The sequence below is a fragment of the Leptosomus discolor genome, chromosome 15 (assembly GCF_034619465.1).
Source record: "Leptosomus discolor isolate bLepDis1 chromosome 15, bLepDis1.hap2, whole genome shotgun sequence".
NCBI lineage: Eukaryota > Metazoa > Chordata > Aves > Leptosomiformes > Leptosomidae > Leptosomus > Leptosomus discolor.
In genome coordinates, this window is record NC_141405.1 from 1,756,146 (window position 1) to 1,771,375 (window position 15,230).

A 15,230-nucleotide genomic window follows, 5' to 3' on the forward strand; every position below is an offset into this window, starting at 1 on the left:
GTGATACCATAGGAGAGAAAGCAGTGTGAGTTCGGTAACAACCCTATACCTGCACTTAAGCTCCCTCCCATGTTTAAGCTTAGTCTGCAAATGTCAAAGGCATCTTTGGACAAAGTAAAAACAACTTAAAAATAGAAAAAAATCAAAGAAGCAAATCCAAGTGAGTTCATCTATAGTTCATAACCTGAGTGGAGATAAGAGAGCTCTGAAGAATCTAATCAGAGACTTCAACTATTAAGTAAAAAAGCAGCAAGTAGAATAAAAATGTCAATTCATTTGATGAAACATCTGTTGAAGCCTTACTGCAAATATCCTCTTTGCCAAGAATCATGTGGTATTTTAGGATGTTCTTATGATTACGTATCAAAATTATACATGAGAATACAAGCAAGCATCCAGCTTCTCACCCAGTCAAAAAGAGAGCTTTTAATACACAAGTTTCAAACTCACAACTCCCATGTAGCTACAGAGTAACCGTGCTCCTCCTACATAGAAAACAACTTTTCACATCCCCAATATGGAGTGCTAATACATCCTCATCATAAAAGGAATCAATAAAAAATAAATGTGTTGTTAATTCAAATTCAAATAAGTTCCAGCACTTCGATAGAATATGTCTGAGAGTCTTTCTGGTGGTTAAGTCTTTGTAATTCTCGCAAACTTCCTTCAATCTTGTTGAGTTCGGAGTAGAACCGTACCTAAAAAGAAGAAAACACAGATATTTACAGTAAAATAAGTTTTAATTCTTTTCATACTGTGGAACTCTCTGTGGTTCTGCACAGTTTCAGATATTTAAACCAAATAAATATAGCAGCTTTTGAAATCAAAATGAGGAAGACGGGAAACTGCCATTTCATGCTCAGGAAGGAGCATACAGAGAACAGACATTACTTGATTTACTATCCTATTTGTTGTTGTGTGCCCCCTGTCCTCCTCTTCACACCCATATTCTAAATGCATACTAAAAGGAAATAATGATCCCAGAAGATGCAGCTTACTTGGGCTCTCACAAACTTATGCAGGCTTGAAAGCAACTCTTTTGCTTCTGGTAGCATCACCATAACTGTGAAGTGAGCATCGAGTAATAGGCACATCCAATCCATAATCTGAAGACAAACAAGAAAAGTACACTTACATTTTATGATATGCAAATAACACAGATTTTGCTTTAAAAGTTGAACTCTGAAACATTATATTCTAATGCAAAATGCATGGTTTCATTTTTTAAGGCAATTTTAAGGCAATTAAGACTATTTTCCGGTAGTAAGAAGTGCTGTGTTACATCTAACTTCATACAGGTTATACTGACAGGCAATACTTGGTAGAGTGAACGTAGATCTCAAATGATTTTACATATTCACAACTAGTCACTAAATTAAACACCACAGAAACCAAAGGAAGTACAACTCTCAGAACCAGTTTCTCACCTGATTTATAGTTGGAGAGCGTGTTCCAGGAAGAGTGGTGTTAATTTTTTCACTGCATTTCACATACAGGTAGTATAAATACCTGAGAAACAGCTAAAAGTAGAAAAGTCAGAACATTTTTAAAGGACAAGCATTTAACAGATAGAGGAGTTTTGTCCTGCACACAATAATACTCATAAGGATTTATTTTTAATTTATTTTTAAAGCAACATAGATGTTGCATATTATGCATTAAATATAAGTTTTATGGTTCTCTTAAACCATCTATAGCCAAGTGTCTGAAAATTCCCAGCAATATTCAGCATAAAGTTACATCTGGGGTAATCATTGTTCTAGTAATTGCGTCAGTGCAATTTAATTCAGACGCAGACTTTCCCAGGAACTTTGCTAAAAACTGTATCAACACTAACAACTTTAGTCCCAGTTTCACTGTCAGCAGCCAACAATAAATTGCTCATGGTCAGAATCAGGTCAACATCATCTTGTGCTGAGCACAAGTCAAAGATTTCTGTCTCAATAAAAAAAGAAATTAAGGAGATGGATCAGTGCTAAGATCAGCTTTGTTCTGATTTGTGGGTTTTTTGAACCACTGGAAAACCACATATATGCTCAGGTACTACAGTACATGCAGTTCTTGAAGTCACATTTCCCGTTTTGAAGGACAGGGGAGGTTTTTTTGTTTTGTTTTGTTTTTTTTTAAATTTGAGAGTATCTTAGATTGAATATTCGAGTTTGATTTGTGTTACATTTGGCATTTTGCACAGTGTACGGTTTATTTCTTGTATTTTCTAAACTTCTGTTCCTGATGGAACTGACTAAATTAGCATGTCTCGTTCCTTTCTTAGAAAGCATCGAACTCCACAAAAGGTACTGTACTTGCTAACAAAACGTGAACAGCATTTTCCAAGTAGGCTGGGTCATAAAGAGGGTTTCTTACTTTTTTTAAAATAAGGACTACAAAAATAATAAAATTTCCATATGTATGTGGAAAAATGTGACATTTGTTAACATTCAATCTCATTATCCATATTAATTTCATTTTCATGCATTAGTTTGTGATTCAGGCTCCAGTAACAGTGACAAGTTTCTGACACATAACTGAAATACTCTCTTCCCTTTCCCTCCCCACAAAACAATAAGGGGTTTTAAACGTCTCATTTTTAACATGCTTACAACAGCGTGCTGAGCAGGAAGGTTTTTCAGATGAGGCAAAAGAAATGTTTCACTGTAAGCTGAATGGAGAACAGCATTTCTGTGTAGTACTATTAAGGAAATAAAATTGCAGGGAAAAAAAATACCAGTTTCTACAAAGCAAAGCGAATTCCAATTAATATATTTCTCTAGGTCCTATTTCAGCTTTTTGAATCTCCCTTATTTCTACCATGAAATATACACAGCAACTGAAACACCACAACACAGCTAGCTTGAACAGTTCTGCTTACTGCAAGTACGTAATTGGCCAACATGCTTCAGCAGGCAATCATCAAAATCGTTGATGCTATTTTCTCTTGAAAAGACAAAGTTTTAGTACACTTTTGCAATAACAGAAGTAATTGTAGATGCTTTCTAGAAGTTAATTGTTTCTATTTATATTCTAAACAATTTTTCTACTGAGTAGGAACTTCTCTTATCACAACTTCCCAGAGATTTTCAACAATAACAGAAGACGCATCTTTTAGTAATACTAAATATAAACATTCATATCGCATATAACGGACTGACTTTGCTTCATTAAAACAGAGAGGATACAGTAATGCTGCTTTCTGTGGTCCAACAGGGCAGAATTCACCATCAGTGTTCAGATGGGTTTCCTTTGTGACTTTAGTATCCCAGATGTCTTGTTCCAGCTCTGCATTGAAACCATTTTCTACAATTTCAGTCTTAACTTCTTTATTGTTGAATTCAATATCAATATAACAGATTACAGATTCTAGATTCACATCTATTCTTTGAAGATAGGCTTCACTAATGCTGTAGAAGAAAATGTCAGACATTCAGTGTTTTTAATGACTAGCTTTAAAATCAGCAATGCCATCAACCCAATGGGAGTAAACACTACAAACTCTTGGAAGCTTACTATAAAATTAAAAACATATACTAAAACATGCAGTCTTGCAGAATGCATAAAGGCTGTGACAGCACAGTTAATATTTTGTAATTATTAACCTTGAACAATACATATACTGCTCTTTTATTCCAACATTACTGTATTAGTAGATGTTCTGTCATGGGCTGATTTAAACATTATACCCCATTCGAGACTTTTAATGTATTCTGACTTTAGTGGGACTGCTTCAACCCATAAAACACTTATGATTTTCCTAATATTTAGTAATAAAGTATTTGACAATTCTAAGCTATGAATTAACACGATCTGCTGTTTCTAATAGAAGAATCCTTTTTGCTCTGGAAGCCTAGAGGAACAGTTACAACAGTTGTTTCTCTTGTTTACAGTGCCTACCTAAAACTTCATCCTTTTTGGGATATGAAAGCCATTCTTGTCATCAACTTACAAGAACTGATTTTTTTGGTGGGCTTCTTACCCCAGGTAAGTTCCCAATTAAGTCTGTTGCACAGTAAACAGCTGTATCAGTACATGTAGCAGTGAAGCCAGCAGTGTTACCAAAAGGCATGTTCATTTAATTACCATTAATGTAGTTTTTATAATTAACATATGCAATGAACATCTTGTAAAAAGTCTGTCAGTCTGTAAGACCATACTCAGAATTAAGAATTTAGTGCACAGTATTAATTGCTCATCTACAAGATTAAAGACATTCTTGACATCACACAGCTTTTTATCAAGGGGCTTGGTTTGGTGAAGAAAAAAATCCAACCAAACAAAAATCAAAAGAACGATTCCAACTTACCTTAAAAATACTTTCAAGCAAGTGTAAGTAATTTCTTCAGGAATATCTGGAAACCGTTCTAAGCAGATTTGTAAGAGATGCACATCTTTTTTCTCCAAAGCAACAGCCATTAAATCTGGACATAAACTGTATGAATATGAAAAGAATAGCCTGCATAGTTCACATCCACTGAAAACTAAATTGACAACTAATGCAGAAGATTTAATCTTGCTTTACACAAAAATCCATCTAGGAAGTGCTAGCTTCATCAGAATATAAGCATAAGCACCTTCGATAGTAAACTGTGATAACTCAACAGTGCTTTATAAATAACTGGATTTCTACTTTTTTGTGTATTTTTAACAATCATTCCTTACAATTAAAAAAATGCAGAATAATCACCTGTAAGACAAGTCTCGGGTTTGGACTATCTGTAGCAGCAAATTTCGAGGGTAGTACTTTGGATTTGTTTTACATCTGTTTATAAGAGCAGTTACTACGCATCCAATGGTGGCTTGTAAATCTGGCATCTGTGCTTTTGACATCAATTGTCTCACTTCGTCTTCAAATGCAGTTGTAGAAGCATCCTGAAAATGACAAATACTGGGTAACTCAGAAGTACAAGGCATAGGCTTGAGAACTGTACTGATACTAATTAGACCAAGTAGCAACAGACTTATTTTGGAATTAAAGCTAAAAAAAAAAAAATTTACCAAAACCCCCTCACAGCTCTGCATGTTGGTAGTCTGCCTCAAGCATGAAAGAGCCAAATGGAGGTCATGACTCACTTGGAACTCAGGCAAGCAGTTGTTTTCAGTGACTGCTCAGGGATTGCCCGTTACTTCAGGAACATTGCCGAGGGGGGCAGCCACAGCAGCACTAGAGGTACGTCCGCACAGGAAGGGGTGCAACTTGCGGCAAGTTTTAGAAAGGAACTCAACAGCTTATCACTATATTTGCGGTGCAATTCCTAGCGTTCTCACTTTCTAGATCCAAAATGTTTTCAACAAAATTAAAGCCATCAATATGAATCTAAAAACAGCTCCAAAAAGTAAGAGTTCACATGAAATAACCTCCCACCTGATGTACTGTAGGAGAGGATTTTCATTAAAAATTAATAAATTTGTGCAAGCTTTCAGAACCCAGACAGCTCTTATAAGCCCTGTAGCGTACAGTTCTGGAACACACTCCTATGACAAAACTTTAGTTTCATCATGTCCAAATACTACTCTAGCACAATAATAACAGTATCCTTCAACTCACCTGTTTAAGGCAGCTTTTTCAACTTGATACGTGCAAGAAGACATGGAAAAAGACAACAGCTTAGGAAACAACTAGAATATTCTGGCAGAAGCAAAATACTTCTTTAGGATATTTGGTTTACTTACTTTTAGATTTAATAAGAGCTGCCCAACGGATAAGGTATCTGGCTGTACTTTAGCAACAGCATTCTTTTTTGATCTTAACTATAAAGAAAAACAAGAAGTTATTATTCAGCTCCAAAAAAGATGGTATATATTTAAGGATTTCAGTCAAGGTAACTAGGAGCTTCACGTGTCAACTTGCTGCACAGACTACAATTAGTAACTGGGTAGGTCCAAGTCCAGAAACAGTGTTAGAAACAACGAGTGACAAATGCAAAGTGACATTTCCTTCTGCTACAACACCTAAAAGTAAAAGTAGAAGCATAGGGAAGAGTCAAGAGAACCAAACCAAAAACCTCACACGCTCCCAAGGCCAACTTACAGTCATTCTGGACTCAGACTTTAGAGCTACGGACTGCTGTGACTGAAAGGAAACCACCAGCTCTTCATCTCCAAGGGTATTCCAGTTTACAAATGAAGACACATCTGTGAACGCAAAAATGAAACTATATGAAGGTAACACTCAAAGCACATTTATTAAAGTACAACATGACATCACTTCTTATCCTAATACGTATCTCCTAAATTATCATCCAAGTCATTTTATGCCAAGAAAGTTTCCAGTTTTATCTCAGCAGCAGGTAATTCTATGACCCTTTCTGCACACCCCTTTTCCACTTAGCCTCTGGGAGAGGATGAGAAGCAAGTTATTACACAATTTATTGTGAGCGTTACTTGCAACAACATTTTACCATTGCGATGCTAAATTAAAGACACAACGACAGTAAAATTGTAAACTAAAATTTACAAACTAGGGTTTGTCGTTTGAATTGCCCCATCTAACCACAAATTCTTCAAAAATAATTTATAGGAGACAGCACTTCCTTTTGCTTTCAGTATCCACAGCTAGCATTGCAGTATATTCAGTAATTTCAGTATTTGACAACCCAGGTTAAGCGAAGCCACAATAAATTCAGACATCTGTGTGCTTTGGTGTTCTCAGCAACAGTAAATTTAACAGCTAGGAATAGATTACAGTGTTAGGTTACTTCAAGGTGGCTACTTCAATTGATTTCACAGGACTATAGTAAAATAATTTTTACACAATTTCAGAAGTTTTCCTTTTACGAGATCTTTTCACTAATTATAAAAAATTCTTACCAGGGGATTTATTGTCCTTGAGCTTTCCTACAGCAGCTGCCAAGGATGATGTTTCACACTTGTACATAATTACTGTCAGCACTTTCCCGTGAGTAAAAAAAAATTTTTTCTCATAACACCACAACTATAAAATATTAAAACATCATTAATGAGGAAATGAGCAGAGAAGTGTGTTCCTGCACAAGCTTTTTAACTGCTTACTACAAAATTCAACTGAAAGTCAGCAATCAGATTATTTTTAATTATTTTTGGTAGGTTTAACACTTGTCAGCAGACCGCCATTAACTGTGGATTTTAAACACAGAAATAAGAAGCATTCTGTTGAATATTTTCTAGGGACCTCAAAGTACAGTAGTGGCTCCAAGGCATTAAGTCCACTTGATAATTTTATTTTTTAAATTCCCTCTTGCACAATTTTAAGACAAAACCCATCAGCTGCTCTACTTCACTAGTGCATTTCTCATTTAGATGTCAGTTTACTCATTAACTGACACCTGAACATCTTGAAACGCTACTTAGGGAGATATGGGGATCATTTAGGGCATCAACTGCAAATTGTCTGAACAGAACAGCTATTGTCTGGGCTTTCTGTTTAATCAGCCATTTCACTCTCACAAAATAATCAAGGCCACCAGAAGGAGAAGGTACTGAATTACCAAAGTAATTGCCATCGGCCACCATTCTGCCACTAAATATTCTAACAAAAATTGCTCATCGACTGGTCAATATTGATTTAATTTCAGAAGCTGGCATTCACTGCTCTTCCAGACAGAAGCAGAACTCTGATACCCACCAGTCTCTTCACTGCTGTCATGTCAAATGCAGAAAAGCTTATGGACCACAAATTAAAGATTGAGCTTACTTGTCCGCTGGTTCCCAGGGGCAGTTCCTTTGAAGTTTGCAATGTCTGAAATTTTGTATTCCATATTGTTAGGCACTCTAGGGAAAATAAGAGATAGATGTTATAACCCAAAAAAACCCCCAAACCAAAAATGCTGCATTTGCCCTTGCTACTTTCAGTTAAAAACACTTGAGGAGATCAAAATAACTGTTTCAAAATAGCTCAGCTAGTAAGGTATCCAACATTAGCAATGAAGTCATTCTGGTTAGATCTCAAGAAAAATATCTAAAGATGAGTTAGTTTTCCAGTAAAGAGTTTTAAACAAGAAGCTATGGCAAGAGGGAGCGCAGAACATTTTGTTAGAAAATGCCACGTGCTGTGAAAACGCCACATGCCGTGATCCCATACTTCAGAAGTTCAGGTGTGAGACTGAGGTGTTGGTTTTCCTTATTTTAGGCCTAATGGCCTCTAAGAAATCCAGGTCTGTTTCCCAGCATTGATCCTTGTATGTCCAAGTCCTCCTTTTAACTCCCCTCCATCCATGAGTTCTCTTACTATGTCCTCTCAACTGTTTCGCCAACAGCATGAAAGCAACTACTGAAACGCAACAGCAAGCAGTCCTGCAACCCACTGTGCAGTTCACTGTAAAGGTTATCTTTCAGCTGGTGCTCTGAATGGCACAGCTCAACTATGTACTAGTTTCAAGAGCCAACTAGCATTTTATTTGCACTGTTTCCCACTTACTGCTTTTCCTAAGGAAATTTTAGACCTTACAACATCTCAATCGGATTTTTCAAGTTACCTTTGGATTCTTCACCAGATGCAGCCAGGCTTCCTAACACTGCGATGTGGTCTTTATCCAGAACAACAAAAGAAGTTCCTTTTAGAACACTTCCAGACACTGAAAGGTTTAGTAGTAGCGACTTGGACAGCGTTTGCTCTTCCTCTTCAGCATTTTGCTGCAGAGGTATCAGAACCTTGTACACAGAGTCATTGGAATCTGTCAAAGAAAAAAGTGATGACGCTTTTATCATCTGTTATTGGGGAAAAACTATTTGATATGATATGGCATGAGGACATCCAAAGAGAACAAAATCCAGTGAGTGCTGAAAGAAGAAATAATACAGGGTATTTAAAGGACACGTTAGGATGCAAATCAGCAAACAAAACTATAGCTAGTACAAGATCTGCAAGGTGCAAGTCGCAACATTTAGGAACAGTCAGCCTCTGCAGCCATTAAAATACCAAGAAGATTTAATGACTACTTCTATCACTAGCTGTTTTGGAAAGTTTAAAGAGCTGAAAATATTGAACAGTAATTCATGAACACCAACATCTGACGTCCTTCCATGCAATTCTTCGCTTTATCATCACATGACATTAGAAAACATAACTTACACAAACACAGAAGTGTGATAATGTGATTTTTTATATATGCTGTGAAACTCATTGGCTTAGATAATTCCTGTTGTTCAAGCTTGTATTTGTGTAGACTATTCGTCTTAAGTTTCTGTACGTAGACAAAAAAATCCCCATCCTAAAACAAAAAAAAGAAAGTTTTCTTTTAATTTACACAAAGAAGAGATAACAGAAATTCAGATATTAGTAGCGCTTAACTTTGAATGTTAAACAAAATTAGGAATTTGTGTTTTCTATAGGACAGACAGCCTAATTCAGAGAAGTCTGCAGGCTCAAGCATGTAAGGAAAATTCTAATTTGATAAAACAAACAGATTCACAGGAAGAAACATCTGAATAAAGACACATTCATGTATAATTACTTTTCTAAAAAGCATAAATCCTATTCAATAAGTTCTTCACAATGAGCAAGTATTTGAGGGCAATCAAGAGTAACACAATTGTCTACTGTATTTCATCTTCATTGTTCTCTGAAGTTCTAAGAGTCAGGCTCCTCAGCCCTGAAACCAACACAACTTCAAGTTAACTATTGTATCAGAAACTATATATATAGGATATGGATTAAATCAGGATAATGATAAAAGCTCTTGAAATCCAATGAAACAGGTGCTGGATTTTAGAAAAAGCACTTAGATTTGCTGCTATGAAAGTTTTTTAAAAAAAGTATTCAACTCACTTTCTCAGTAGCGAAAATTAAGACAGGTTGTTGACCTTCCGTAAAAGCTTCACTCCACCTAAAACCAGAAAGCTGTATGAACGTCTTCTAAATTCTAGGACCATGCCTAAAGCCATCCCACTGCTCCTTAGGCAGCCTCTCATTTTAAGATTTTTGAAAACCATGTGTTGGAAAAAAACCCCACCCAACCCCAACATCTCAGTCTTCAGATTTCCCCCCTACCCCTCAAAAAAGTGAACAACTTTGATCATCAATTCCTCCGAGCATGAAGCAAGCTTCATCAAGGTGTGTCACTTACTTGATGACTTCATCTGAGACAATGTTTTCAATTTCTTGTTGCGGAGCTTCCAAAAGGACATCTAAAGTTCGAACACCACCTCCTTTGAACAGTACCACGGGCCCTCCACTGGGTAGCGAATGTATTCTGTGCACATCAGCTGAAAGCTATACAGGAAAAGATAATTTCTACGGTCTTCAGTACGTGGCCTTGAAAGCCAAGTGTTTTACTCATGACTTTTAAAAAATTCTTTCAATAACGAGTAACAGAAGAACGATGAACCTCTAAGATCCGTAACAATGTAGGGCTAGTAGCTGCCGTTTTCTGAAATGCTATGAATATCGCAAATCACCCCCCAACAACAAGCCAGGAAAGCGTCCCAATGAGCATCACATTTCTGAGTCACATCAGAATTGAGGGTAAGGAGTTTGAACAACTGTTACACGGCATAACACAAAGCTTGCTTAACACATCCACGTGCAGAGCAGAAAACTGTATTTGAACATAATTCATTGTCTTTAAAGAAAGTCCTCTGAATCTTTGGACTTGGGATAGGAATAATTTTAAGAGTAACAGTTCGATGACCATGTCTCTCAGGCCAAAAGAATTCCTTGCAATATTCCAGAACATCATGAAGCACAAGTTAAGGCAAAGGTCAGCTAAAATGTCATCTCTTCCCTCCATCAGGATTCAAAACATTAACGTAAAAGTGAGCACATGCACGACTTACCGTTGCTTTGAACACTTTGTCCAAGTTAATATCTTTGTTCTTCCATATTCTTAAAACCTTTAAGAGAAGCATCATCTTTTAAGCACAGTAACAGACTAATATATGGGCTTTTCAGCACGCAAAACACTAGCAATTGCACATCACTGAAACACAGGAGGAAAACATACAGCCAGTATTCATGGGAACCTGAGTGGAAACTGACCCAGGGGAAGTTTGCGTGCAAAGAAGCTGAAGGAGAGACAACAGGAATACAAACCAAACTCAGAAATCTTGAATTGGGAAAAGGAGAGGAAAGAGTAAGGTTAAGGAAAAAGATACAGCAGAATTCTAAATGAAAGTAGATAAAAGGGATGGGGACAGACTGACACAGATGACCCGTTCTGGAAGAGAATGTTGTAGTGGGGCCAGCGTTGGCCTCTTCTCCCAAGTAACTAATGACAGGACAAGAGGAAATGGCCTCAAGCTGCGCCAGGGGACATTTAGATTGGGTATTAGGAAAAATTTCTTTACTGAAAGAGTGGTTAGACATTGGAACAGGCTGCCCAGGGAGGTGGTGGAGTCACCATCCCTGGAGGCGTTCAAAAGACGCATAGACGTGGTGCTTAGGGACATGGGTCAGTCGTGGGCATGGCAGTGTTAGGATAATGGTTGGACCTGATGATCTGAAAGGTCTTTTCCAACCAAAATGATTCTGTGATTCTATAAGAACAACAATGAAAGGTCAGGAAAGATATTTCATCAACAACAATCAAAAAAAAGCCAAAGGTTCAGTGTGTGCTGAGCCAACACTACAAGCACACAAACAGCAAATGTCGAACTGTAAAATACGAGCAGGAAATCAAGGGTGCAGGTATGAACTATTTTAACCATTTCAGGACAGTTACTGTGCCGTTCTAAACATCAACCAGCCTGCAGCTAGAGAGATCACTTATCCTCAGAGAACGCACCCGAGGCACCCTTCACTGAGAATGCTTGTTTTTAAAAGGCCGCTGATTATCTTCACGTCCCGAACAAAAGAACACACCGTGCAGCTGCAGAGCTGCACATCCCTGTCCTCTCCAGGAGCAGACATGACCTGAACTGCAAGAGGGTGCTGAAAGCTCCATGTGTTTACGTTCAGCCAAAAATCTGGCACTACTGACTTCTTCCCTACCTACCCCCACTCAGAAGACTCACTATCTCCTTTTTGTCCTTTAAGAAAAGATAAAGGATCTCACCTTGTCGTCGTGAACAGCTACATACTCATGAGTTTCAAAGTTGCATACAACTGGACATGTGATAATCTGCCCATGTTTAACCGACCAACAACCCAGTGGCTTCTGATCCGAAACCTGGAAGAGTCAGAACAAAGACACTGTAATTAAAATGTAGCCTGGTACGCTTCGGGAATTTTTCTCAAGACAGAAAGGAAATGGAAGGTTGCAATCGTTTGAATGAGAATATTAAAATACGGAAACTGCTATTCTCAGAAATTCTGCTTGAGCGCTCCTGTTTCTGACTTTAATACCACAAAAATTCAGAGCAACACAAAGGAACTCCACGTTAATTAGAAATTATTTATTTTCACAGGAGAAATAACTTTGACCTGTAAACAGTCAGACAGGCTTATGTCACAAAGCACAGGTATGACGCATGGCTTTTCCAAAGTGAAGGTATTAATCACTAGTGTAAATAACGGTCACTATCACGCACAGAACCATGCTTTTTCTTACCCTATTTCAATACAAGTTATTGAGACCAAGAGCCACGAACTTTATCGTCTACACTCACGTCCGGCTGCTTTGAAGGCACACAACCCCCCCTCCTCAGCCTGGAGCTACACTGGGCATTTTTACCAACACATCGATGCTCTCACATACAGTCTTGGCGGTGGGACTGAACAACCCAAAGGAGGTTGTACCATGCATCCACTAAGACACAACCCCTAGCCCCGTGAACGTGAAAGCCATTTAAAGATACAGACCCAAATATTTCCCTGAAGTTTCTTATTATGGTCTGCTGAAATATATGCACACATGAAAGACACTCGAACATACTTTTAGTTTCAAGTGCTGCGAACTAAAATCTTTCATCCTCCAGCCAACAGGAAGGCAGCCCACACAGAATCGACAGCCGGACAAAGCGCCGGTCACCCTGGCTACCGCAAGGGAACGTCACGTACCCCGCGGCTTCGGGCTGGAAGTATTTCTTGAAACGGGGAATGGAGTGAGAGAAGCAGCAAAAGGAGAAACACGCAAGTAACCGCCTAACCGCCAGCGGGCCGGCCGGGGTCAGGGAAGAGCGCAGGGGAGCGCGGCAGGGCAGCGGCCCCCGCTCCCCGCAGCCAGGGCCGGCCCAAAGCCCCGCTGCCTCGCCTCCAGCCGAGGCGGGCGGCCCGCGGCTCGGCGGGGAGCGGGCACAGGCGGACGAGGCGGGGGGACCCGGTGACAGCTGGGCCCAGCCGCCCTCGGGGCAGGAGGGGGAGCGGCCCCGAGGCGCCGGCGCCGGGGCCCTGCCCGGGGACCCTCCCACAGGCCAGGGCTGGCGGCGGCAGCAGCGACGGCTCCCGAGGACGGGGGGGGCGGTTACCTTAAAGAGCGTGGCCGTCCTGCCGCGGTCGGTGAGCAGGACGTGGTCGGGGTCGGGGCCCGGCTCCAGCGCCAGGAGGCCGCCGCCGAGGCCGACGCCGCCGCTGGGACCCAACCCGCACAGCGTGAAGCTCTCGCACAGCGCCGCCATCTTCGCCAGCCGCCGCCTCTCGCGAGACTCGGCACGGCCTCCGGGCCGCCGCGTGACCCGGCGGGGTTCTTGCTGGGGCGGCACACCGCGCATGCGCCGCTGGCTGAGGCGGCGGCGGCGGAGGGGGGATGGCGGAAGCGGCCGAGGCCGTTCGGGAGTTTCCGGGCGGCGGGAGCGGCCTGAGGGGCGGGCTGGCGGCGCCGCGACAGGGAGACGGCGTCGCGACTCGGTGCTGTCGGGTGGCCGCGCTGTGCCGGTGGTGGCAGGGCGCAGGGAGGCCGTGCCGGGCGGCGTTTGCGAGCGAGGTGAAAACACGGTGCGTTCTGAGCGTTTTAAACGTGATGAGGTCAAAGACGAGCCGTTAACTTTGCCGAGCGCCGTTACCAAGCAGGACATCAACGGTATTCAGGATAATTCAGGATTACGATGTATTTCGTGCATCGTATTCGCCAGATCATTTCCAGGCCGCTGGTCCTGCCACGAGGGTTCCTTTCTAGGCAGATCAGCGCGAGGACGTGGGATCAAAGGCTTCTCTAGTTTTGCATCTACACGATAAAATGTGGCTGGTTTTGAGGCTACTTCAATCAAATGCATTTCTGCCCTATGGGATGTCTCATTTTTTGTAAAGAATAAAGGGCCGCAAAGATGCTCAGGGGCTGGAGCAGCTTCCCTGTGAGGAGGGGCTGGGAGTGCTGGGGTTGCTCAGCCTGGGGAAGAGAAGGCTCCGGGGAGACCTTAGAGCGGCCTTCAGTGCTGAAAGGGGCTGCAGGAGAGGTGGGGAAACCTTCTTAGCAGGGCCTGTTGCGGTAAGACAAGGAGTAATGGTTTTAAACTAAAAGAATAGAGACATTTTTTACAATGAGGGTGGTGAAACACTGGCACAGGCTGCCCAGAGAGGTGGTAGGAGCCCCATCCCTGGGAGCATTCAAGGTCAGGTTGGACGGGGCTCTGAGCAACCTGGTCCAGCTGAAGATGTCTCTGCTCACTGCAGGAGGTTGGACTAGATGACCTTGAAAGGTCCCTTCTGACCCAACCTATTCCATGGTTCTATGACCTTTCCCTCTGCAAGAGTGCAACCCAACTCCACCAATTTTAATGGCGGTAGGATCAGGTTCAGGTTTTTAACCAATTTATAAGGTATTTTCATGTGTTAGTATTTTGTTCGTGTGCAGATTATAATGAAGTCCTAGCAATTCAAACCCAAACTGTAAAAAACATCAAACCAAAACAACATCAAATCAGGTCAGGCCAAATCATTACACGTGTTACTGTGCTTGCTGTTGACCGATACGTTGGGGAACACGCGTTGCCAGCACTGTAATTCTGGGGGCTTGCCACTGGCATATCTGCCAGCTGGAGAATCCAGCCGTAATTTTGCCTCGTGGAGGACAGCCACAACCTCACTCCTGTGGTAAAGACTTCGCCCGAGTCCCCGCTGCCTGCAGGCACGGCTCCAGCACGCTCACCCCAACAGGGGCTTAATGCTCTGGAGCCACTGCTGCAGGCCCGAGGCACGCAGAGCTGCGTGATTTCTCCCTCAGATATTTTCTAGGCCTATGTTTGTTCCTTGTGTCCCGTCCTACGCTGCTGTGAAGCATCTCTATACCAAGTGAGCAACTACCATTTCTCTGGTGCAGAGAAAGCTTTACTTCTATGGAGTAAGCCTCTGCTTAAAAGCTTAAAGAATCGTACGTGTGAAACTTCTTTTGGCTAAAATCAAATGACTTGAAGACTAGTCTGAGGTTTTGAGTCTCTCTTCCAGTATTTTT

The 15,230-nt window shown here is 41.0% G+C and overlaps 1 protein-coding gene across 1 annotated transcript; it reads right to left on the bottom strand.

Moving 5' to 3' along the window:
- Positions 1 to 400: 400 nt before the first annotated feature.
- NOL11 (nucleolar protein 11) lies at positions 401 to 13,482 on the bottom strand. The gene is made up of 18 exons (XM_086473439.1): positions 13,312 to 13,482; positions 11,961 to 12,074; positions 10,744 to 10,800; positions 10,035 to 10,180; positions 9,737 to 9,794; positions 9,041 to 9,179; positions 8,445 to 8,642; positions 7,664 to 7,740; positions 6,802 to 6,925; positions 6,023 to 6,126; positions 5,665 to 5,742; positions 4,679 to 4,863; positions 4,298 to 4,423; positions 3,177 to 3,398; positions 2,601 to 2,679; positions 1,428 to 1,520; positions 999 to 1,106; positions 401 to 698 (listed from the first exon to the last, which is right to left on the bottom strand). Exons 1-18 carry the CDS (start codon positions 13,459 to 13,461, stop codon positions 585 to 587), a joined length of 2,172 nt encoding a protein of 723 aa, XP_086329565.1. The 5' UTR covers positions 13,462 to 13,482; the 3' UTR covers positions 401 to 584.
- Positions 13,483 to 15,230: the final 1,748 nt, after the last annotated feature.